The 26072-nt window shown below is 37.4% G+C and overlaps 1 protein-coding gene across 1 annotated transcript in view; it reads right to left on the reverse strand.

The window, feature by feature from the left end:
• The window catches only part of LOC114047344 (complement C5-like), a 120548-nt gene that overhangs the window by 58254 nt on the left and 36222 nt on the right, over positions 1–26072 (reverse strand). The window contains exons 15-25 of the mRNA XM_027868145.1: positions 25674–25803; positions 24627–24689; positions 22079–22273; positions 20151–20241; positions 17541–17614; positions 15389–15528; positions 13431–13658; positions 12062–12122; positions 3586–3675; positions 2072–2284; positions 530–605 (exon numbers count right to left, since the gene is read on the reverse strand). Coding sequence (XP_027723946.1) covers positions 530–605; positions 2072–2284; positions 3586–3675; positions 12062–12122; positions 13431–13658; positions 15389–15528; positions 17541–17614; positions 20151–20241; positions 22079–22273; positions 24627–24689; positions 25674–25803 — 1361 coding nt within the window. The remainder of the gene's footprint in view (positions 1–529; positions 606–2071; positions 2285–3585; positions 3676–12061; positions 12123–13430; positions 13659–15388; positions 15529–17540; positions 17615–20150; positions 20242–22078; positions 22274–24626; positions 24690–25673; positions 25804–26072) is intronic.

Raw genomic sequence — 26072 nt, forward strand, 5'->3', positions numbered from 1 at the left:
GGACATAAGAAAACCTCATAAGCAAATGTAGAATAACAGATTTAGCAAATACAGCCTTTATTGACTACAATACCATAAAACTTACAATCAACAAAGAGCAGTTGAAAAAAAGGATTCAAACTTAGAGACTAAATAATATTATCCTAAAGAATATGTAGGTCAAAGACCAAATCATAGAAACAATGGAGAATTTCATCAAAGAAAATAACAGTGAAACAACATACTGAAACTTCTGGGATGCGCCTAAAGCAGCCATTAGGGGAAATTCTATTTCTCTAAATGCTTATGTCAATGAAAGAGAAAAAGAGCAGGTCAATGAATTGGACATGCAACTGGAAAAAACACTTTAAAAAAGCAACAAATTTTTAAAAAGAACAATGAAATACAAAAATAGTCTAAAAATCAAGGAAAAACAAAATTGAAAACAAAAAAAATACCATTGAATAGATAAGTATGATTAAGAAATTAAAAAAAAAACAATGAATGAATTACTTTAGGAAACATCAGTACATTAGAAATGTTGACTTACCAGGTGCTGGCATCCCTACCCTTCCACATGCTATAAGAGTAGTCTACATTTCTGTAAGACAGGATACTTATAATCCCTAAGGGACAAAAGAAGAACATAGTGTTTCACTGGCTTGAGTTGCTAGTTAGAGTGTTTCATTACTCTCTAGGAACTGTGAGTTTCCTTCAGCATTGGCCATAAATTGTATTCACTTGACTTATTGTGGATGTCCTTATGGATAATGTGAAAGAAAAGGGAATTATCAAATAGAGCATGCAATTCTCAGACAAAAAGGGTGTGTTTTGTAGGGTTTGCAATGCAGGCGACTTGTCTGTTAGTTGCTAAAAAACTGGCAGTCACATCAGCTGCTAGAGAACATTTAATGACTATAGTTCACCTCTTAGTTCTAGTTACAATACAGTTTGCTATTGGAAGGGTTTTTTAAAAACTGAGTATTAATAAAGCACTCATACAAATAGCTCAACACCAATCGGCAAACTATAGTGGAAATCACACACTGCTAGAAACTAGAAGAACTGAGTTTTGTTTCTAGTACCACCATTCATTAGTTAATAGTTTTTACGTGGCCTTATAAATCTTGAGCAAACTATCCTACCTCTCAGACCTTCAATTTCCTCATCTACACAACGAGATTGTTGTTATTCAGTTGTTTTTCAGCCATGTCAGACTTTTTGTGACCTTTTTGGGGATTCTTTGCAAAAATATCGGAATGGTTTGCCATTTCGTTCTCCAGCTCATTTCACAAATGAGGCAAATAGGGTTAAGTGATTTGCCCAGCATCACATAATTAGTAAGTATCCAAGGCCAGATTTGCACTCAGGTCTTCCAAACTCCAGGCTGAACACTCTATCCACTGTGCCATGTAGCTATTCCCGCACATCCTGAAACTTCTGGGATGTGCCTAAAGCAGCCATTAGGGGAAATTCCTAATAGAGTTACAGCTGGAACCCTAGGATAATAATAATTATACTATATACTGCTTATTGCTATTATGAGGATCAAATGAGAAAATGGATAGGAAAGCATTTTATAGCCATAAAGACTTAACTAATAGTTATTATTATTTCTTTTGTTGTTGCATAAAGGATCTAATAACTTCTTCACATTATGTGTTATTAATTCATTAGATGTTTCAATTCTTCATGGGACCATGATTTCATTAGAGTGGATACTCCCTCCACTGATTAAAATTTTTTAATGATTTATGGTAAGAGCTCACATAGCTGAAAAATTCATCACCTGGTAGCCAACTAGGGAATGATCTTCTCTGAACTCACCTAGGCTGATCCTTGGACAAAAGCCACATAGTCACTAGTTTACTACTCAAAGACTTTCTAGCTTGCTAGAAAGATCATAGAGAATCTAGAGTTACCTCCAGCCTATGTGAGGCATTGTATGAAGGCTTTAGTGGAGGGAGTTTGATTTAGCTACTCTAAATTACTGGCTAGTTTACATTTTTTACTCTGTAACCTCGTGGGAAAAAATTGCTGCATTTGGAAGTTAGGAGAACCCTTAAATAAGTGACATGAAGTCCATGTGTACCTTCTTTCATTTTCTTCTTCATATTCTCTTTTTCAATTATATGGCTGGCACCAAGGATGTTCCAATTATCTCCACTTTCCAGGTAATGATAGACATAGAATACAGGAATGATGCTCATTAGCTCTGCTTCTGCACTCCCCTTTGGGAGATGGCTTAGAGTGGAGATGCCTTCAGGAGTCAGGACTGCAGAAATCACCTCACCAATAAGAGTTCCTGTCAATCCAAACCACACCGCCCCCCAAGATGCAAAACAAATTTAGACATTTTCTCTTACCACCCAACTGTGGCATAGCAAACTGTAAAGAGGAAAAGAGCGCCTATTTTTCTCCCCTTTTATAAGTAGGAAGGTCATTTCCCAACATCATTGTTGTACATAAGGTGATTTGTTATATCGACATTCACCAATTGGGGGCATGGAAACAAAGGGGTCATGGAAACATTTTATCACCACCACCACCTCCATCATTCCCTACCCCCTCCACACACACACAGGTTTCCAGTTTGTGACAATGCCAGGGAATCTTGGACAATAGGTTCTCATAATCCCAGGAAGGACTTCCCTTCCCAAATTTTACACAAGGAAACAGTCCAGAGATGGGGAACCTGTGGCCTCAAGGCCACATGTGGCTCTCCAGGTCCTAAAGTATGGCCCTTTGACTGATTCTAAACTTCACAGAACAAATTGAAGTTTGGATTCAGTCAAAGGGCCACACTTCAGGACCTACAGGGCCATGTGGCCTTGAGGCCGCAGGTTCCCCACCCCTGAAATATCCATCTTCCAGCTGTAGAGTGTTTTAACAGCTGCTCCATTTGGAAATTTCTTAGGGAGAACAGCCTTCTCCTTGAAGATAGCCAGATGTAACAAGGGGGATGGGGTAGACAAAAGGATGGAGAGAGGGAAGGCTGCCTGTAAATGATATTGGCACTCTCCTGGTCCTGTAGGAGCAGTCTGTGAAACCTCAATCTGATGCTTTTCCTATTCTGTTTTAGAGAGGTATTGAAGCCAGGGGCTGATCAGTCTGTGACAACAATTATTCTCCTCTTAAACTAGATACAAAACCAGTGAAAAAAAGAAAAACAACAAAGGGCATGGATGAAAATCTTCTGACCTTTAGAATACCAGAGAGTACATTTGTGTGTATTCCAAAAGCTGGAAGGAGAAGAGGCAGAATGCTCGTGAGTACAAGATTTCTGCAACAGAGGTCACATGTGGCAATGATAAGAACACAGGACTAGAAGCCAGAAGACTTGGGTTCCAGCTGTAACTCTATTACTTAGCAGCTATGTGACCTTGGGAAGCTACTTCACTTACCTCTTTAAGCATCAGTTTTCTCATCCAAAAAATGGGCACAACAATCCCTGACTTGCCTGCCTTACAGCCTGTTGGAGGCTCAAATGAAATGATACAGGTGAGAATATGGAAAAGGCTTTATCAATATGATGCCATTATTGAGAGAGACAGAGACAGAGAGACAGAGAACAAAAGTGGTCACCCATTGCAACATTCAATTTACCTTTTACACTCACAGTCCGTTCTATTTTCGTTTTCGGCACCATATCTAATGGTATCCTGTACTGGAACTCTTTTCGTATGCTAATGGAACCTGAAATGGAAGGTTTTATTGGGATTATGGAGGACTCTTGGGGAGAACACTAACTTCCAACAAACTGCTCCTCCCCTCTCTCCTTTCTGCTTGTCCTATGACCAATTTGCTTCATCTTAGCACCTCCACCATCATGTAGAAAAGGGAAAAGAGGGACGTCAGTCAATTTCATTACTTCCTAGAGACCATGATAAAAGATAGGTTGCAAGATAAGGAGGGAAAGGAGAGGGAGGAAAGTTGAAGCTAATGGCAGAAATTAGACTTAGAGATCATCTGTGGATTTAATTATATTCTACCTTTCTCTTACATTGCAAAAGATAATTCAACAAGAACTATACTTTTGCCACTCATATAGCTAAATTAAAACTATAGTTATTGAGGTTAAAATTAGAAAATTTTCCTTGTGGATGATATTGCACTAGGAGAGTTATGGCTAGATAACAGTTCATGTGTGAAAGATTTGGGGTTATTAGTGGACTACAAGCTTGATATGAGTCAACACCATCCTAGGAACCCCTATAGTGTTATTTGCTGGGTCAGTATGTTTATTGTTCAAGCTTTTTTCTCACAATTCCACGAACCTCATATCATAGGGTATCATAGATAAAGTTCTTGGTTTGATGACTTTAAACTACCTTGTGCCATGTCATAGTAATATGGCAGGGGGAAAAGATAACACAGCCTTAGGTAGCATTGTGAGAGGAATAGAGTCCCAGGAACAGGGAGATGATAGTTCTGCTATTTTCTGTTCTGGTCAGCATTTCGAGTTTTATGTGATACACTTTGGGAAGGAAATTGATAAGCTAGAGAGAGTCCAGGGAAGAGAAATCAAGATAGTGAAGAATCTTAGGATCTTGTCCAATGTGGATGAAGTGAAGGCATTAAGGATGTTTCTCTTGGAGGGGAGAAGAGGAAAATGATCACTTTATTCAATTATTTGAAGGGCTTTCAGCTGAAAGGATGATTTGACTTGTTCCATTTAGCCACAGAACAAGTAGCAACAGGTAGAAGTGACCAGAAAGCAAATAGAGGCTCGATAGAAGGTAAGACTTCCTATCCATGACAGCTCTCCAAAAGTGAAATGGGATGCCTCAGGAGTTCCTGGGTCATTCTTCCCTAAAGGTCCTCAAGTAAAGTCTGGAAGACCCATTCTCAGAAATGATGTGAAGTATATTCTTGTTAAAGCATGGGTGGGACCAAATGACTTCTGAGGTCGCTTCAAACTCCAAGATTTTGTGATTTTGAAGAATTACGAAACAGAATTTATAAGTGATGTTGGATAGAAAACCACATCTTCTCAGTCACACAATTTTCAGTAATTGGTCTCCTTTTTGTTGACTGTGTTGAATCTTTGTTCTAGCTTAGCAGGGTGTCAGTCCTGAACAGCCTCTTGGATTTACTTTCTTGGCTTGGCAAATTTCAAACCCTTTTGTCCTCTTTTTCAGGTTAGGTTGCCCTGTATCCTACACTAGATATTTTATTTCTAAAACAGAGACTTGAAGCTCCGATTTGCTCATGGTTCAAATAATGTGTACTAGACAAAATCTGATCTGAACTTCTTTCATCAATGTTCATGTTGTAATGGTTTTGTTTTGTGTGTATGTGTGTATGCATGGAGTAGGGCATGGGGTTAAGGCATTAGAATTCTCATAACTAAATCTCAAGTATTTTTTTTAAATGATGGAGTGTTTTCATTTGACTCAGTCTGGACAGGCAAGTGCTACTCACGGCCCAACCCTACTACTTATCAACATTTGAGCTTTGACCTGCTTCATTTCTGACCTGAGCAAGTTTGCCCTTTTTTTTAGACAAACTGGTGGCCCTTCACATCTAAGGGTTCACCATATTCATGCCAAACTTAGAGCAGAGACCTAATTGGCATAGTCCATTTCATCTCTAAACTCCCTAGCCCAAGAGATCTGTCAGCCTCAGCTTCCTAGTTAGCTGGGATTACAGGTGTGGGCCACCACGCCTGCCAAGACCACAAATCTTATCACCATCCTGGTTTCCCAAGCACACACTTCTGATCATATAGAACAAGGAGCTCCTAGGAAACCCCATAGCCCTGAGAGCTTGAAGCCTCCTGTACTCGCTGGCTTTCATTCTCCCAGCAAACCATTCCCAGAGTGCATCCTCAGGGATCACACTAGCCCACTGTGAATATTCACAGTGGAATTAGGATCATTTATTTCCCTTTCAGACCTGCCCTCCCATGGTGAGAGGTGGGTAGGGAATATTCCTGTAAAAGTGGCAACATCTATATTTGTCTTTCCGACTCAGTTCTTCAGTATCCATATAGCCTTATGTTTAACTTCCCCCAGATTCTTGAGAAGTAGCTTGGCTCTCTATGCCCATATGATCTCTTCCCTGGACTGACATTTGGTAATCTGACCCTCCTACCTATTGTAGAAAACAAAGTAGATGAAAGAGCCTCCCCCCAAAAAGAAGACCATAACTGGACCCCACATAAAGCACAGGTCTAACTGTCATTCCCCTGTGTAAGAAACTTTTGTGGCTCCCAATTGTCAGTATAGACTTCTCTACTTGGCATTTAAAGTCCTTCACAATCTTGCTCCAACCTATCTTTCCAAACTGATTTCATCTTTTATATACTCTATGGTCCAGCCAAACTTGTCAACTTACACTTCTTTATCCAGGTGTATGCTAGTAAATATTTAACAACTGGACCTCCCTCCAAAATATATATATATATATATATATGTATATATACACACACATACACAATATACTTTTAAGTTTAATTTGCATAATTTAACACTTTCTCCATTACTTTCTTAATTCTAGATAGTCAACAAAACAATAAACCAAATTCTGATTTGTAGCATTTGCTGATATCCAAAGTGTAAATGGTCACACTGAAAATTTAACAATTAGCTCTTGCAATCCTGGACAAGCTGCTTCTGCACACTCCTGCCTGTGTGCCTCATTCCATTTCCTATGACCTCACACAGGCTGTCCTCCATGCCTGTAAAGCGGCCCCAATTTACCTCTACCTTTTAAAGTCTTTAGTTTCTTTCAAAGTTCAGCTCAAGTGCTACCTCCTAGAGGAGGCCTTTCCTGATTCCTCCCCCCCCTTCCCACAATGATTGGTTCCTTCCCCACTGAAATCACTACGTATTTTTTGCATTTGCTCTGTATATACTTTGCAATGATTTATCTGTGCATATATTGTTTCCTCCCAGCGGAATGTAAGCTCATTGAGAGTGCAGACTGTTTCATTTTTAACTGTGTATATTCCTAGAGCCCAGCATAGTGTGCTTTGCACATGTTAGGTGCTTAATAAAGGCTTGCTGAAGATCCAGTTTGGGGAACAATTGGTAGTTCAGTTTGGTCAGATACAAATAATTGGTGAAGGAGGAATAATATGAAATAAATGAGAAGACCTTTAAATTCCAGATTGAGTCGTTGGCATTTTATACCAAAGACAATAGGAATCTGCTGAAGGTTTTGAGTAGAGCAATGACTTCACAGTCAGATCTATGCCTTGGCAAATTGTCAGAAAGACTGACTAAAGAGGTGAGAAACTGGAGTCAAGGAAACCAGTCAGGAAGATAGCATTTATTCAGGAAAGAGGTGATGAGGGCCTGAACTTGGGCAATGTTTATGTGACTGATGAGATAGAGTGGGTACAAGAGATGCTGTGAAAGAGGAACTAACAGGAAGACAACTGTTTGGATTTGGGGGTAAGAAAGAGGGAAAATTTAAGGATAACTTGGCAATTACAAAGTTGGGTGACTAAAAGGTTGTCAGTGTCTACTACAGAAATAAGGAAGTTTGAAGTGAGGGCAGGTTTTTGGGGGAAGATCATGAGTTCTGTTATGGACATGCACTCGAGATGCCAATGGGATATCTAGTTTCAAAAGGCAGTTAATTGATGTAGATTTGGAGGTCAGGAGAAAGATTGGAGCTGGATATGAAGACACAGTAGTAATCTATGTAAAAATGAGAGTTAACATTTCTGGAAATATAATGCCTCAAGATGAGGGCATTATGAACTCTCACAATTAAAAACAACAACAACAATAACAACAGCAATAACAATAACTGAACAGACATACATTGAAATACATTGAAATTGCCTCTAAGTGTAGAAGGAAAAGAAATCGTCATCTGGGAAGGCTGAAAATAGGGAAACAGCCACAGATTATTTTTATAACCCTAACCTCCCTGGCGAGATTTACTCAGAAATGAAAAATCATTCCTAGTGTGGAAGTCCAGATGTTCATTCACACACAGGAGAATGAAGATGGAAGAATCCAGGGAAGCTGCAAACTATAACATCAGTATGGAAGACAGAGTGCTAAAAAGGGAGGGGAGGCAAATGACAAATTGGTACTCTGGGACTCAAGATAATTCCATGAGACTGAAAAATAAAATTTATCAGAACTAAATCCAAGAACTACTCCAGAAAGGAGAATTTGGAGGAGATTTCTGTTAGAGTGTAATGAGAGATCGTTTAGCATTTGGACACGGGGCAGAAAGTGGGTTTTGTTTCTGCTTTGTTCACATGCCTAAAACATCCATATTCACTATATCGTGTCCTGCTCCCCTGAAGTGCACATGGATATAATTTCTTGGCTTTGCCAAAATCTTAGAATAGTGCTCTCAATTTCTTAGTTAACGTTTATCCTATTGTTACCTTAGCGTGAGGAAGCAAATTATTGCATTTATACAACAGAGTTGTTTTCTGAAGCAAAATGAATTCATATCACTTAATATATTATTAGAAGTTTTCTTTGAGTGAATTTACTCATTCATTCAAAATACCAACAATGTAATATTTTCAGGGTTTTTTGTGTGTTTTTGTTTTGTATACTAGACTTGGCATTAGAAGACCAGGGTTCTTTAGTTCTGGCTCTGTCAATTACTAGTTATATAAATTTGGGAAAGTCATTTAATCTCTATGAACCTCATCTATAAAATGAGTATAAGTATTTGTACTTACTTCATCAGGCTGCTATGAGGATCAAATTAGTTAATATTTTTAAGGCTCTTTGTCATGCAAGGTAAAGTGATATGAAAATGTCAGCTATTCATCCATCATATCTTTTCTTTAATCATTTACCTTAATATTTGATGAATTCCTGATATATGTAAATCCCTATGTATATGTGCCATCTGGGCAAATTGTGTGCTCATGGATACTGATGTATTTACGTTCTTTAGTCCTCAGATATATGCAGCCTTCTAATTAATTTCAGCAAGAATGAAAAACTACCAAGTTATGGGTAATAGGGAGGACATATGAGTCCAACAATGGGTTCATGAAATAATTTGCTTCGTTATCTAAATTATCAAGCAAATGATATAAAATAACTATCTGAACTTCTAATTCTAAGAGAACTTTTGAACTTGAATTTCTTTCTAGGAATAAGAGCTAGTCAGTCATTATTACATGATCATTTGGTTATTTAATTACATAAAGAAAATCAGTCAATTATTCTTTTTTAAACTTATTACTTTAAAGAGTATCTGGAAGACCTTCTCATCTATGAGAAATCCCTCTCCCAAGTGGACTTTGTCTTGTGCATCCTTCATAATGGTGACCTTTAAAGGTCATTCAGCTCCCTGTTTTATGCCTCTTTTGATATCACCAACAGAGGGTTAATGAACAAAATTATCTCTGTTGCTACATGGGATCATAGGTTTAAAGATGGAAGGAACCTTAGAGGTCATCATGAGCCTAAACTCATTCTAGAAATGAGGGAAAAATGAGAAAACTAAGGATTGAGGATGTTAAATGGAGGTCACTGGTAACATTGTGAGAGAGTACTAGTCCTGGAATTAGGAGGACCTGAGTTCAAATGCAGCATCAGATACTTACTGGCTGTGTAACCCTTGGCAAATCACTTAACCCCTGCCTGCCTCAACTATAAAACTATACAGTTTCTCAATAAAATTATAAAATGGGTATAACAGTAATATGTACCTTGCAGGATTGTCGTAAGGATCAAAGGAAATAATATTTGTAAAAGCACTTAACATAGTGCCTGGTGCATATTAGTTCCTATATAAATGCTTCTGCCCTTTCCCTTAAATGACTAGTCCAAGGATATATAGATAATTAGTAGTTTTGAACCTAGATCCTCTGATTAAATATAGTGCCCTTTCCACTATGCCAGAGAATTTTCTGTGATTTTTGTTAGATGAATGACAGACACCTTGTGGGAAGAGAGCCTTTAAAACGCATTTTCCTCTATCAAATCAAATGGCTGAGTCATGGAGTACCACAGCTTCTGAAGAATTAAAGTTGAAGGTCACTCAAAGGGCAATGCACAGACACATGGTGTATGTGAAAAGGCTGTAGCATATTACCAATGAAGAATGGCGTATATGTCAGGCTCTATGCTAAGCACTTCACAAATGTTATCTCATTTGATCATCACAAAACCCTAGAAGGTAGATGTTATTATTATCCCCATTTTACAGTTGAGGAAACTGAGGTTAAGTGACTTGCCCAGGGTCACACAGCTAGTAAGTGTCTAAGGCTAGAGTTGAACTCAGGTCTTCCTTACTTCAGGCCCAGAGCTCTATCCACCATGCTTCCTAGCTACCTGTTGACAACACGTATTACAATGGATTTTATTTTTCTTCTTATCTCCAGTGCTCAGTATAGTACCTAGTATGTAATAAATGCTTGTTTATTGATTACTCAACCACTGCTTCAAAGGTTTCCTTCTCATTCCCACTGCAGCCACGGACCAACACAGTCAGACCTAAGACCATACAAATTTTCAGAGATGAACCACCTTTAATATTTGAAATTTTGAAATTCTCTCCTCTGCCCATAACTTCCCCATCTTTGATCTATCTCACTCTCTAACTCACACCACCCATACTCTTTACCCTTATTGTGACCTCTTATTCACTGACCCATCCCTATTCCCCCAATCGATCTTTCAACTCTGGCTTCATTTGTCTGCATACCCAGCTCTGACTCCATGGTTTTCAGTTTTAGTGTTTAAGTAGATTTGGCCCTGAAATCACTTGCTCCTTTGACCTTCTACATTTCTGGCCTATGCATTCTCATTCCTCAGTAACTCTCTTCGCCTGATTTCTTCCCTCTTACTCCTGGGCTTCTGAACATCATTGGAAAAAATCACAAAACTGCAAAATTAATTTCGCATAATCACATAGATTTAGAGCTGGAAGATGTCTGAAAGGCCATTTAGTCTGACCCTTCCCTCATTTTCCACATAAAGAAACTGAGGCCCAAGGAGGTTAAATGGCTTGCCGAAATCACACACATAGTGAGCATCCAAGCAAAATTTGAACACAGGCCCCTGACTTCCAGGGAAGAGATTTTTCCACTACCTCTCGATTGCTTCCTAGTCATTGTTTGATAATCAGTGTCTCTACTCCAGCCTTACCAACTTGTTATCTTATTGCCAAGAATGACAATTCCAGACCCTTTTCTTTTCTCCTCTCATCCCCACCAGTACCATACCACATGCTTTGAGAAAATGGTCTAGCTGAGGTTAGCTGGTAGGTTGGCTTTCAGCTGATTGATTTTTCTGCACCATTCTTCATTGGTAATGTGCTTCAGCCTTTTCATACCCACCATGCATCTCATGCATCTCTTCCATGTAATCTTGTGGCTCTCTGAAAATTCACTGAGCTCTTCTGTCTCCATACCTTTTCTTGGAATGCTCTTCTTCCCTCTCTTTAGTTGTTGTATCCTTTGTTTAGTCGTTTTTCAGTTGTCTCTGACTCTTCTGACCCCATTTGGGATTTCCTTGACAAAGACACTGGAGTGGTTTGCCATTTCCTTCCCCAGTTCATTTTCCAGGTGAGGCAACTGAGGCAAACAGGTTTAAGTGATTTATCCAGGGTCACACAACTAGAAAGTGTCTAAGGCCAGACTTGAACTCAAGTCTTTCTGACTCCAGGCCTCACACTCTATCCATTGTGCCACCTAGCTGCCCTTTGTATCCTTACCTAGCCTTTGAAGCTCATCTGAAGCCTCCCTCTTCATGAAGTCTTCCCTGATCTCCTAACCAATAATAACTTCCTTCTGCAGACCTCACACAGTATTTTGTTTTGTAACTGCTTGATGTGGCTACCATGGAACATTGTGTATTATCACTACATTGGCATTTTATCCTCCTATTTGACTATAAATTCCATGAGGGCAAGGACTACTTACTTTGTCTCTCTCCTAGAACTTAATATAACGTTGGTATTTGAAAAATATTTAGTTGCTGTGAAGAAAGCACATTGTCAATGCTACTACTCTATAACAATGTACACTATTATGAATTATCAATAATATTAATGATCACTTAACAATACTGTCATCAATAACAACAATATGAATTGTACACATTGTATTTATACAAGGTAAAGTACAAAGCGTTCTGCATACCATATACAGCTTGGGGATCCAGTGTGAAACCAGCATGACTTTCCCGTTTGATGCCTTCTGGCTAAAATATAGCAGGATAAAAACACATTTAAGAAAAAATTGAATATATAGTATGTCTTAATCAGGAAGATTAAAAAATCAATGGACATTTAGCCTGAAGAATAGAAGACTTACAGTAGGTATGATTTATGTCCTCAAATATCTGAGGGACTATCAGAGGGAGAAAGGAGCTGTAGGCTTGTATCAGGAGGTTTCAGAGGGTAGAACTTGGATCAATGGGGTGCAAGTTCCAGGAACACAAATGTATGTTTAATATAAAGAAAGGCTTCCTGACCAAGTTGTCCACTGGTCAAATGAGTTTCTATAGCTATTCATGTTATGACATGGTTTCCAGAGCCCTTACCATCTGATCCCGTCCCTATGCCCAGTGATGACTGGAGAGATGAGTTCGTGTGTGGTTGTAGTAAACAAGCAATTGAAGAACACCACAGGGCCCAAGGTCAGGGGAGTGGATATTTTCCTCCTCACTGTGCAAACTGAGAAAGGATATCTCCCTCACAATAGAATTTAGAGATGGGAGAGAGCTTAGAGATCCATCCCACTTGTCTGTGCTTCCTATAATAAATTACAATGCTGAATTTATTATATATATTTTAAAAAGCAAGTGGTATAAAGAAAGAGATTCATTGTTTCATGTACAATCCTCTTTTTGTGTTCTCCTTTATATAAGGAAATGCTCTTTGTGGATGGAAAGTATTTGTTAAGTTCTGAAAAAAAAATTAAACTCAGCTTCTTCATCTATAAAAATGAAGATAGAAACCCCTTGTTAGGCGTGTGGGTTGGCCTAATTGGGTGCTGGGTTCCAACCCTTTTGTTTTACAGATGAGGAAACAATCTGAGCAATTGAATGACACACAGGTCATTAATAGCAGGTAGGGATTTAACCCCCGTCTGTGGTCTCTAAATCCTGTCTTCTTTCTCTTCTGTCAGAATCTCAATCAAATTTACTAAAACGGTTATAACTTTAGGGGCCACTATTTTCATCAGGAATTAGAAACATCACGAATATCAGTGCCATTTCTCCCACTAGGTGGGAATTGTTGTGTGGTTTTGAATAAGTTATCTGATCTCACTGAGCCTCAGTTTACTCATTTGTCAAAGAAAAAAAAACAATGCCAGTCCTGCCTACTTCAAAGAGCTTCAGTAGGCCTAAAATTATATCACAGATACAAAATCATTTTGAAAACATTAATAGGATGATATCCATAGTATGCAACATATGTACATTAGGCAACATGCCATAAATTATCAAAGAATATAACTATTTGAAAGTAAAAAAATGTTTTAAAAATGCAACCATTTTCCTTACCACTACTCGTAAGGTTTTCACCAAGATTTCTTTTCCATATGGTGTGTTGAGTGTGAAGTTGATAGTATGAAGACCCAATTCTAATGGCAGAATATTAAACATAACTGACTGAATAGAAGAGCCCTCTATATTCTTCTGAACACACTGAGTATGCTTCATCCCTTGCTGATGAGAAGAGGAACTTCCAGCCAGACAGATTCCTTCACCCACAGACATTTGAGCACAGAACTGAAATACCAAAGATTAGAAATTATATTAATCCACTGATCAGAATATTTTATATTGACAGCAAGAATTCCTCCTGCTGCTTACAGTATCTACATGATGAGACCAGGTTCTAAATAATTTTATAGCACTACTACATTATTAAAATCATTCAGTAATAAAATATTATTGTACCATGAAAAATTATGAAAGATAGAATCCTAGTGAGTTTAGACTGATGTAGAGTGAAGGGCACAGAAATGGGAGAACAGTTTATTTAATGACATCAACATCATAAAGAATGACAACTTGAAGAATTCTGGTCAGAGCAGTGATTAACTACATCTCTATGGGAACCTAGGATGAAGCTTGCTACTCATCTCCTGATAGAGAAGGGATTGATTCAAGATGAGAGGGAAAAGACTGTGGCAATGGTGATGCCTACAAAAGAAGAAAAGAAAAAAAGAAAAGAATCATTGAAACAGCTGAGAAAGTGCACGGAGGAGATGAGATGGTGGTTCAGAAGGAAGTAGAGGCAAGCAGGGCAGTTTTGAAAGTAATGGATTGGATTTATTTTGTAGATTTAAAAAAACAAGTGGTATGGAATAGAGGCTCACAGTTTCATGTGAAATCCTCTTTTGAGTTCTACTTTATACATAGAAATGTTCGTTTTGGGAGGTATTTGTTAAGTTTGGAATAGAAAATTTAAACTTTAAAAATCTGCATTAGAATCATTCAATTCAACGAGGTCCAATTCCACAAATATTCATTGAGCACTGTGTGGTATTGAGCAAAGGATACTGGGATTAAAATGAGAAGACTTGAGTTTGAGGCCAGACTCTGACACTTACTCATTAGGTGACATTAAACAAGTCACTTCCCTTCTCTTTAGTTTCCTCATCTATGAACTGAGTTTCTCACTTGCCGTGTACATGGGGTGGCCTAGATAGCCAATGCTATGCCTCCCAACTCTGAAATCCTACAGATGGAGAAGCAGAGGCCCAGAGGGACATAATGATTTACACAAAGTTATTGAGTTAGATAGTCATAACTAGAGCTCAGACTAGAGCCTAGAACACAAGAATCAAAAACATAGAATAATAACCCTTCCCATTTGTAAAGTCTGGTTTATGACATACTGTTAAATCTCTTACCTCCTTTGACTCTCACAATGACCATGCTGGGGGCTTGAATTGAAGCTTAGACATCTAGAGGTCATGTGATCCAACCCATTCTTTTTTTTTTTTTTTTCTTTTAACGGAGGGGAGAAAACAAAACCTGAGGCCCAGGGGGATTAAATGCATTGCCTGAGAATATATGGTTAGCAAGTGACAAAACCAGTACTCAAACCCAGTTTCTCTGATTCCAGGCCAAGTGCTTTCTCCACTCTACTGTGCTGTCTCTTCTATAATACTTCAAATATACTCTAAGGAACAGTGGAGTTGTAATCAGTTAAGGAAACATGTCAGAGAGGTACTACTTCAGAAGGGATTTGGAGAACATGACTGGAGGCAAAACTAAGAATAAAGATGAATGTCATCTCAAGTTCTTTTGCTGTGAAAAAGCATCCAGAGCACACTTTCCACTGCCCCCTCCCCCAAAGTGTATCTCTTATCCAAAGGGCTGAAAGATAAAATTCTTTGGATTGGATAAAATGTGCAGAGAAGGGCTAGACCTAGGCTTCCCAACCCTCAGCAGCTTGAAAGATTCCTTCTTATGTGTCCTTTTCATCAATAGTTAGAATCCCTACTCACCTTCATTTCAGAGCTCCTGTAGTTGTAAGCAGTTCCCTTCACTTGAATCTGTTCTCCTCTAACCACAGAGTAGGGAATATGCATCTCCAAAAAGACGTCTTTCAATACTTTTACCTGGAGTGGTTCGGCAACACATATACCTAAGAAACCCAATAGAATATGCAGCAATCTTATTAGGGAACTCAGATCACATTATCAATTCTAAAACATTTTACAAACATTCACTTTAATAATAATAATAATAAATAATAATAGCAATAGCAAGTGTTTTAGTAGCACTTTAAGGTTTGCAAAGCACTTTACATAGGTTATCTCATTTGATCTTCCAGACAACCCTATGAGGTAGGGACTATTATTATCCACATTTTACAGATGAGGAAACAGGCTTGAAGAGGTTAAGCAACTTGCTCAGGTTCACTTAACTACAGCCAAGTCTTCATTAGTGCAAACAACACATCCCCTTAACTGGTCGCATGTATTCAAAGTTGTACTATTTGAAGTTAAAATTATGTAAAACATAGTAATTGGTTCCAGCCCAGTGGAAACACAAGTGCTTAGGGTAGAATTTGAACTAAGGTCTGTCAACTGGACTGGAACTGGCCTCTAACCTATGGGTGGCCGGAGCCAAACAAAACAGGTTAGAGACAGGAGAGTAAGGGATCAAACAGAAATTTAATTTCAAAGTGAAGGAAATGACTTGCAAGCAAGGACATGTGCCAGAGCCCTGTCCCTAGTGGGTGGGACCTGAGGCTGTGTGGGGAGATCTCAAGACTTATACCAATGCTAGGTATAGGTGGCGCAGTGGATAGAGCACTAGCCCTGGATTCAGGAGGACTTGAGTTCAAATCCTGCCTCAGACACGTAACACTTACTAGATGTGTGACCCTGGGCAAGTTACTTAACCCCATTGCCTAGCCAAAAAAAGAAAAAAGAAAATAGAAAGACTTATACCAATGGCTATGCAGTGAGCTTAGCCCTGACAATGAAGGGTAATGGCAACAATGTGACAAGTTTGATTCACAGGCAGGGCTTCATGACCCAAACATGGGTACTACAGGTGCTTTTCCAAGCTCAGAGATCATCTGATGCTGGTGGGAAACAATTCTGGGATTTTGCTGTGGCTGTCATCAGCCAGAGGATGAACACAAAGGATTGTTGTTGTGCCAAGCTCAGGGTGCAGCCTGCTTACTGGGCCTGAGCTCTGGAAAACAATATGTTTCCTAATATCCTGACAGGTCTTTCTCACTACAAAATAAAACTCTAGCATGTAGCTGTCCTCAACATTTAAGGAGGAAGGTCAGGCCATATTCCTCCCTCCATTCCTCCCACATCCCTAAGATTTTTACTTAGTGACACATATTTTACGAATTTCCAGAATAATTTAATTTAAGTTACTGAGTGGTCATCACCAGTATCATGGTAAAGGTATTATATAAGATTCAAACAGAAGAAAGATTTCCAACTCACAGGGAGGCTCTTAAAAATATCAAGTGGGAATGAGTATGCTAACTTAAAATGTCCTCATCGCTAAAACTAAATAATTGTATGACCTTGGGAGAGTTGTTTTATCTTTATTTTAATTTTCTCTTCCATAAAATAGGTATAATGATTCATGCCCAGTTGTTGTGAAGCTCTAATAAGATAATGTATGCAAAGTGCTTTATAACTATAAAATATGTGAAGAATGAAGAAAGTTGAATCAGAACATCTCACCCCCAAATACGACCATTTAAAAAACCCCCAACAGAATCTGATAAGGACATAGATTGGAAGGAGATAGAAAGAAAACATAGAAGCAAATGGGATATTATTATTTTGTTAAAGTAATTAAAAGAGTAATTTTGTAATTTGAAAATTCTACATATGTATACATATATATGTGTATGCATGTATACATGCAAATGTATACATAAATGTTTTTCATTTGCCAAACCATAAATAATTTGGATTTTATGGTTTAAGGAATGATTTTATTCCTTGGTTTACTTGAACATTTTCTTGGACAATGATTATGTTTATAATAAAAATTACTTTAAAAATAACTATTATGCTTTTTATAGTCAGTTATTACTATCCAAGAGGAAACTGATATTTTATGAGATAACAAAAAGACACACCTCATGTTTGAAGTAAATTAGATAAAGCTGTTTACCTTTGTCTGAAATGCCAATAGCTCGAATCTCCCAAGTAGTTATGGAATCAGGTAGCGTCAATGGAAACCTGTACCTAAAGGTTCAGATGTTTCATGACATTCCTATACAATAGGAACTTAACTATCTGTAACCCAAAGCTGTCAAGTACTTAGAATTTTGCTTCCTTCCGCTATTAGGATAAGAATAAATTATAAGCTGACAAGTTCACACCAAGGATTTATTTTAAAAAGAAAAAAAAACTTCTAGGTCAATGTTCTAGTTTTAGAACATATTTGACTTACTCTCCTAGATTGTCTCTACCTTCAGTTCTGATGTGGTTTATAATGTGTTCCTGTTCAGAAGGATGGCTTGAGATTCTCAGCAATCAAATTAATATCAAAGAATGTTTAGTGTATTCTACTTGCTAAAGGCAGGGAAATGGAATGCTATATTTTGATCATATTCTCAACCACCTAGGCTGAAGGACTGAATTTCCCAGTTAAACCTGAGTGAACAAGAAAAATCAATTAATAGAATACAATATCTTCCTTGTTTCTTGGTTAAATGAAATTTTGTATGACTTACATTTCTTGGTAGGGAAATTCCCTCCTTTTATCTGAATTATGAAGAGATGGCATTGGACATACAGAGATAAATTCCAGTGTTGTAGAAAGAGGATAAGATGAACAAAAAAATCTGGGTTCTGTCTTAGTTTCTGCCATTAATTCATGGAGGCAGAGTGGCATAGTACATAGTACAACAGATGTGGATTCAAAAAGATCTATGTTCAAATCTCACTTTAAACACTTAACTAGCTATACAACCCTGGGCAAGTCACTTAACTTCCTTGGGTATTATTTCCTTTATGAGAAGGTTGGATTTAATGGCCTTTAAGATTGCTTCTAGCTCTAAATTTATGCTCCTATGAGTACAATGACTTTGAGAAAGTAATTTCACCTCTCAAAAGTTCAATATCATCATCTGTAAAACAAAGAAGTTGAACTAAATTATCTTTAAGGTTTCCAACAGTCTATATTCTATGTCATAACATTCTGTGTTTAGGCACCTTATAGGTCTCACATTTTATGCTCCAAAATCGTTTCTGATTTAACATTCAATTTATGCATTTGAACTGGATAAAGATCACTGTTGGGGAGTTAGTATTAGCTAAGGCTGTCTACTGAGCCTGAGCTATACAGTCCAGGGGGTATAAAAAATGAGGCCACTAAACCAGGTGTAAGATCCTTGTAGGCTGCATCTTGACCTAGAAAACTACATACTATCATTATCTATGTGCTATTATGTTCTTATTTATTTTGTTAAATATTTCCCAATTACATTTTAATCTGCTTTGGATCACACTTAGGAGGTGGTCCTCTGCCCCAACAGATATTGAAAGTTCTACAATGAGCTCAGATACTTTGTAATGTTATCTTGGCCCCAAACTACCTGGCTGATAAGGAAATGTATATTTTTAGGGGAGGGGGTGGCAATCGAAGTTAAATTACTTGCCCAGGGCCACATAGCTAGTAAGTGTCTGAGGTTAGATATGAACTGAGGAACTTCTGACTCCAGGACTGGTACTTTATCCATCTAGCTCCCCCAAAACATTTGTTTTTCACAATCAGGATAACACAAAATTTAGCAGCTTCTACATTAAGGAATCGGAGAGCTTGGAAGATGATATTCCAGAGGTCAAAGGAACTAGGATTACAACCAAGAATCACCTACCCAGTAAAACTGAATATAATCCTTCAGGGGGAAAAATGGAAATTCAGTGAAATAGAGGACTTTCAAGCATTCTTGATGAAAAGACCAGAGCTAAATAGAAAATTTGACTTTCAAATACAAGATTCAAGAGAAGTATGAAAAGGTAAACAAGGAAAAGAAATGTAAGGGACTTATTAAAGTTGAACTATTTACATTCCTATGTGGAAAAATGATATTTGTAAATCATGAGACTTTTCTCAGTGTTAGGGTAGTAAGAGGGAATATATATATATTATATATGTATATATATACATATATATAACAACAAAGGGCACAGGGTGAGTTGAATATGAAGGAATGATATCTAAAAAATAAAATTAAAGGATGAGAGAGGAATGTACTGAGAGAAGGAGAAAGGGAGAGGTAGAATGAGGTAAATCATCTCACAAAAAAGTGGGAAGAAAAACTTTTACCATGGAGGGGAAAAGGGGGAAGGTGAGAGGGAATGAATGAATCTTACTCTCATTGGATTTAGATTAAGGAGGGAATAACATACACACTCAATTGGGTATAGAAATCTATCTTACCCTAAAGGAAAATAGGGAGGAAGGGGATAAGAGAGGGAGGGATAATAGAAGGGAGGACAGATTGGGGGAGGGGGTAATCAGAAGCAAGCACTTTTGAGGAGGGACAAGGTCAAAGGAGAGAATAGAATAAATGGGGGTGGGATAGGATGAAGAGAAATATAGACAGTTTTTCATAACAACAAAAAAAGTTCATTTTTTTAAAAAGCACATTAGAAAGGGATGATGTCACTTTTTATTCTCAAAAGAACTGCTGATACATTCTTTAAGGCAATAACTTTCCAATTTTTGTATCCTTATAATATTTCCAAGAGTAAAATCAAAATACTACAATACCTTAAACGAACATTGTAGACTTCCCATAACCAACTTTCAGGAAAATAGCTTCGAATTTCTGGTTTGCCAATCCCCATCAGAGCCTTAAAATCTAAAAAAAAAAAAAAGTGTATTCAAAATATGTAAAAACAAATTAACATATTGTATATAGACATAACTTTTTAGCCTTAATCACTAGTCTCTTCTGGAATGTGAGTCATTTACTTAGTATCAAAATAGGATATGACTTAAATTTTAAAAAGACATGTTCGATAAATTAAATTTCTTTTCTAGTAGCACCTGGAATTTAAGAAATACAATAATTTTGAAATTGTAATAAATGAATTCCCATATACCTGAAATGATTCTAACACTATCTATCTCATGTTGTTGGCAAAATATTCTTCTCTTTAGCCAAGGACCTGTCTTCATATTTTACCCCCAAAATGAAGGCCACTCACTGTGAATACCCTTGTCTCTCCAAATCTAGATCTCAAAACTTCTCAATATCATCTCCTATTCTTCCTCCTTTGTTCCAGTCTTGGTAGAAGAGGTAGCCCCTTTTCTTGAGAAGATTGACCATTCTATCTGCAGCCCTAATCACATCCCTTCTTATCTACTACAGAAACTTACCCATTCAACTACCACCTGTTTCTCGAACATTCAATTTTTTCCTTACCCACTGTCTTCTTAACACATTCTACTTTCTGATCAACCTTACCTTCTTCTATTTCCTGTCTCCATGTCTTTGTGCACTCTCCTGCTTTACTTCCATCTATTAAAGCTTAGAACTGCACTAAGATTTCTGGGACACCCGTTTAACTCATCAGTGGCAAGGCTGAAACTAGAATACAGGTCTCCTGATGCCCAGTTCAGTTTACTCTTTTCATTTTGTCCTGAAGTCTCAAATCAAATGAAGTTATTTACATGAGACCTTTAAGGCTTAGAGTCTCAAGAAACCAAAAGGACAATTACAGAAAAGTATTTGAGGACTTTCTCTATGAACACTTAATGAGAGTTGTCATATGGAATAGAACTCTTAAGATGATTTCTATAGGCTTGCCTTTAACTGAATCAGCTAGTTAATAGAATCAAATCATTATTTCCAAAAAATCATTCTCATAACCAGAATCTATTTTCCCTTTAATTTTTATCACAGGGTTATCTAGTATTTAGGCATTGTTGAGATATGTAAGTTCACAGAATTTTATTCAAATAATAAATCATAAAACAACAGAACATTAGAGCTGAAAAGAACCTTGGGTTAAAGAACAGCATAGCTTAGAATGTATACCATAGATTTTTAGAACTGGAATGAATCTCAGAAAATCTAGTTTGGCCACCCTGTATTACCTTAGACAAGATACTTTGGACATCTGGACCTCAGTTTCCACATTTGGAAAATAGACAGTTTCTGAGGTTCTTTCTAGATCTAAGTTTTCTGAATCTAGGAAATTCTTCCCATTAAAATCAGCTTATGATTTTGCCTTCATGTATAAGTAATAAAGTTTGTTTTTTTTAAGTGATCTGAATTATGGTGCTGGTAGAGGTCAGAACAGTGTAGCTGTGTGTCATTTAGCAGGACTTTATATCTCAGCAAAGCTATTTGCTAGCTGAATGACACTGAACAAGGCATTCCAACTCCATCCAAGAGCCTTTCCACTTTGAGCCTCATTTTTTGCACCTGTAAAATGGAAATAACAATATCCCTCCTATCTATCTTTCAGGTTTGATTCAAGAAACAAACCAAATGAAATGTTTGTAAAAGTTCTTTTGTGATCATACAATGATATATAAAAGTAAGTTATCATTATTAATAATATATTTCTAAGGTCTGTGTTAGTTTGGCTATTATTGGTATTATTATCATCACCATTATTTTTTATCTTTGTGACATTTCTATGCTCCCAACTCTGAGATTAAAATTAGTATAAAGTTTTTGAACTTACAAATTCTTCCCAATAACAAAATTTTAATATTGTCTTCAGAACGTATTTGTGATGCCAAAAGACAGCAATTCTTGAATGCTTCAATGCAATACTTTCCCTCTTTAACTCTGGCAAGTCGTTGTTCACAGGTCTCATGGCTTTGATGGGCACCATCATAGCAGCATGACCGAACACGGAGGTTTTTGTACTTAGAAGCTGTAATCAATAACAGATGTGCACTTACTGAAGTCTCAATGCATTTTTAATTAAACTGCTATACATGTTTGTTTCTTACCAGAAAAACAGATGTCAAACATAAACAGAGCTGCCCTTAGAGGATTCTGGCTCAGGACAAATTATACCATGTGGTCCCCCATGATTCTCTCCATTTCTACCCCAGGACCTTCCACTGTCTCCCTTAACATTAATCCTGGTAACATTAACCTTAAACATTCAAAGAACCATCAAGAAAACAGCCTGAGGGGATGGTTAGGAGGTAGTAGAGATATAACAACACTGGAACATTTGGGAACATCCAGAAGTGAGAGGGAAGCTCTGCCTGATCTCTTCCCACCCCTATACTGACACCTGCACTTATGAAGTAGCATGAACAATAAAGAACTCTTAGGAGTGGGAGGATTCTGAGTCTGGCTGTTTGCCCTGGTGTTCCAGGGGCAGCGGGTACTCTGCATCTTCAGATTGCTGCCCTGGACCTTCTTGTATTTAATCACAAGAGAGGAAGAAAAGAAAGACTCTAGCATCCTCTGATGCTTTTTAATCTCTGTCTCTGGTTGGCTCAGCTGTCAGTCAGCATCAGTACAAACAGCATTGATAAACCAACCAATTAAAATCATCACTACATGACTTGACGATGATTATAGAATAGCTGAGGTCATTTGTTGAGTCTGAAAACTGTAGGGTATCAATAGTACTAAATTCCTGCCTACCATTTTGGTAAGGGGAGATAGGGAGAGATAGGCCCTTCTCACCAGCAGCCACAAACACTTTGGTTGGATCTGGGCCAGAAATGAATGTGTCAGTGGAGTTGCTGGTAACTTTGTCCTGATTTCACTTACTTTCCTGAAGTGGAGGAGGAAGAAGAAGAAAAGTAAGAGGAGGAGGAAGAAGATGAAGGGGAGGAGGAAGATAATAGTATTTTATTATTAGCAACCTTGGGAGGCTTTGTAGGGTTAGGGACTAAAGGGATTTTTTAAAAAGCTATGAAGTCAACTTCTTCCTAGGTAGTCTAAAAATCTGTTTTAAAGACTCATCTTCATTCATACAGAAAGGAGAAGGAGAAAGAGAAGAAGGAAGAGAAAGAGAGGAGGAAGAAGAGGAAAGGGATCAGTGATGCTATGAAAGCCACCCTCCTGATCTGATACCCAAGTTATGGCAGATCCTTGTCATCCTTCCAAGTTCAATACAAGGACACCTGGTTCTATTCAATACAACAAGGAGGCTCCATAATGTAGACAAGGGCCAGAGGTGGGAGTCTTACTCAGGTGTATCTGATGTGTTTCCTACCTCTGCCACAAGCAGAGGCACAAATTTGTCAGGTTGCTTGGGGTGTGAAAGTTTGCTTGTATGAAAGGTTCTAGGCATTGGAAAGTCCAGAAAAGGAAGGATATTGCAGGAAGAAGGATGTCTAGAGTAGAGGTGTCCAAAAGAAAGGTGAGGCCTAGAAAAGTTTAAAGGTTTTCTGGGTTTTCCACCTAGCACTAGACTGGGAGGAGGGTGGTGTAGTATGGCTCAGGGTATTGATTCACCATACCCATGCCTCTGGGGGGAGCTCCAGAGTTATTGTAGAACCCATGTTATACAATAGAGACCTTGTTTTTCTTTCTGGTTATGCCACTTATCTGCTAATGACTCATATTAGTGTGTGCGACTTACTAGCATATGGCCACAGTTTTGTTGCAAGTTACTTAACCTCCCTGAATCTTAGTCCCATCATAAAAAATGAGGATCATTATAATACTTGTGCTGCTGGACAGCTGGATCTAACTATTGTTTAGCTGCAAAGGAAGAAAGATACTTTTTTAGATGAGCAAGATCTAAAGTTTATAAAGCTATGGAGACTCAAGTAATCTAGGACTATTTATCCCAGATCAAGTTTCTTTAGCAAGAAGTAGATCACTTGATATACCTTAGCACTTCATACAGCTCTTATAAATTATAATTTAATTTATATTATATTTACCTATGTCAATGTCTTCTGTCCCTTACTGCATCATAAACTTAGACGGTAGAGACACATCTTATTTACCTCTGCATCTTCCTAGCACCCAACATAATATTTTCATTAAAGTAAATTTTAATTAATTATTGTCTAATGTTGATTATATAAAGGCTATGGTAAGTAAACAGGAATTCAAGTACATTAATTAACTAATTAATTCATCTTAAATTCATGTTAATACCACAGGGGGAAGTGCTCTGACAGTTTCTAGGGAATCTCACTTTTTATGTTTATAAATAAGGAAGGGGGGAATATAATTTTAAAATGTATCCAGTTTCCAAAATTATACAACCATATACTCTTTGTAATCCAACAAAATTTTCCGAGTACCTTGTTTATCAATTTCCTCTTTTAGATTTCTCTTTGGTCTGAGTATTTCCTTACAAGGCTTATCTGTTTTTAAGAAAGGGGAGGGAGGTAGAGAAAGAAAAAAATTTTAATACATTTTCTATGAAATTATCTATATTTTAAAATCATATTCAATATTTCAGGTTAAGATTTGTTTTTCATCATAAACTGTATCATTGCAGAAAAGTTCCTAAGCCTAAGGTAAGAATTCTATTTTATTTTTCATTTACTTATTTGTTCATTCATTCACTCATTTGTTTACTGCTACAATCATGTCATAGTATCTCAGATTTGGAGGTGTGGTTATGTTGGAGCCAGCTCAAACCAGCCCTCAAGAGTAGGTTGTTAAACTTTCACTTTACACAATTATTCCTCAAAAATGGCAAACACTTCAAACCAGGTCTTGATTTATTGATTTGCTGGTGATCTAGCTTTATAAAACAATGCTAGAGAAAATGTTAATAATACAGATTAAACTCAAAAGTGGGTCGTAGGTACATTTTTCCCCCAGAGACTCAATTCTTAATCATTCATTGACCAGTATACCTCTGCCTAGAAGAGGCCTAAGAGATCATTTGCTCCAGCACACATCAGAATAGGAAACTCTTCTACAATATCCCCAATAAGGGTTTGTCTAGCCTTCTGCTTAAAAAAAACTCTACTACCTTCCAAGACAGCTGATTTCACTTTCGAATTGCCTTGTCAGGAAGTTTTTCTTATACAGCTAAAATGTGCCTCTCTTCATCTTCCACCCCACGATTCCTTATTCTGTGCTGTGGGACCAAGCAATCCAAACACACTCTCTCTTCCATATGATGGCTTGTTAAATACTGGAAGACAGCTACTATGTCCCTCCCCTCCTTAATTTGCTCTTCTCCAGCTTAAATATCTCTACTTCCATTAACCAGTCTTTGTATGACATATTCTTCCTCGTCTCCATTATCGTGAAAACATTAAAAACAATAAAATCATGGTCCACTAAAAAGATAAATCCAAATGTAATCATAGAATAAATTATGAACACATTACCATTTTCTTGTGAGTCTTTTGTGTTAGCGTTGGTAAGAAATGTAAGTCCTGCTAAATGAAACACATCTGCACTGTCCTGACCTCCACCAGCACCACACCCCTGGTCACTTTTTTCAAAAACTCGCATTACCTATAACAAGAAGGCAAAATCATGAGCTGATTTTAATAGGGGAAGTTTCATAGATTCTGAAAACTTAGAACTGGCAGGAATCTCAGAAATTGTTTAATCCATTTTCCAGACATGGAAACTGAGGAACAGAGAGTTGAAGTGTCTTATCCAAGGTAATACAGAGTATCCCAAAAGTCTTAAAGCTTTATTAAACTTTAATATTTATATTAATATAAATAAATGCAATAATAATACAAATAAAAATAATATAAATTAATTTATTAGAATAA

Source organism: Vombatus ursinus, unplaced genomic scaffold, assembly GCF_900497805.2.
Source record: "Vombatus ursinus unplaced genomic scaffold, bare-nosed wombat genome assembly UNPS02014786.1, whole genome shotgun sequence".
Lineage (NCBI taxonomy): Eukaryota > Metazoa > Chordata > Mammalia > Diprotodontia > Vombatidae > Vombatus > Vombatus ursinus.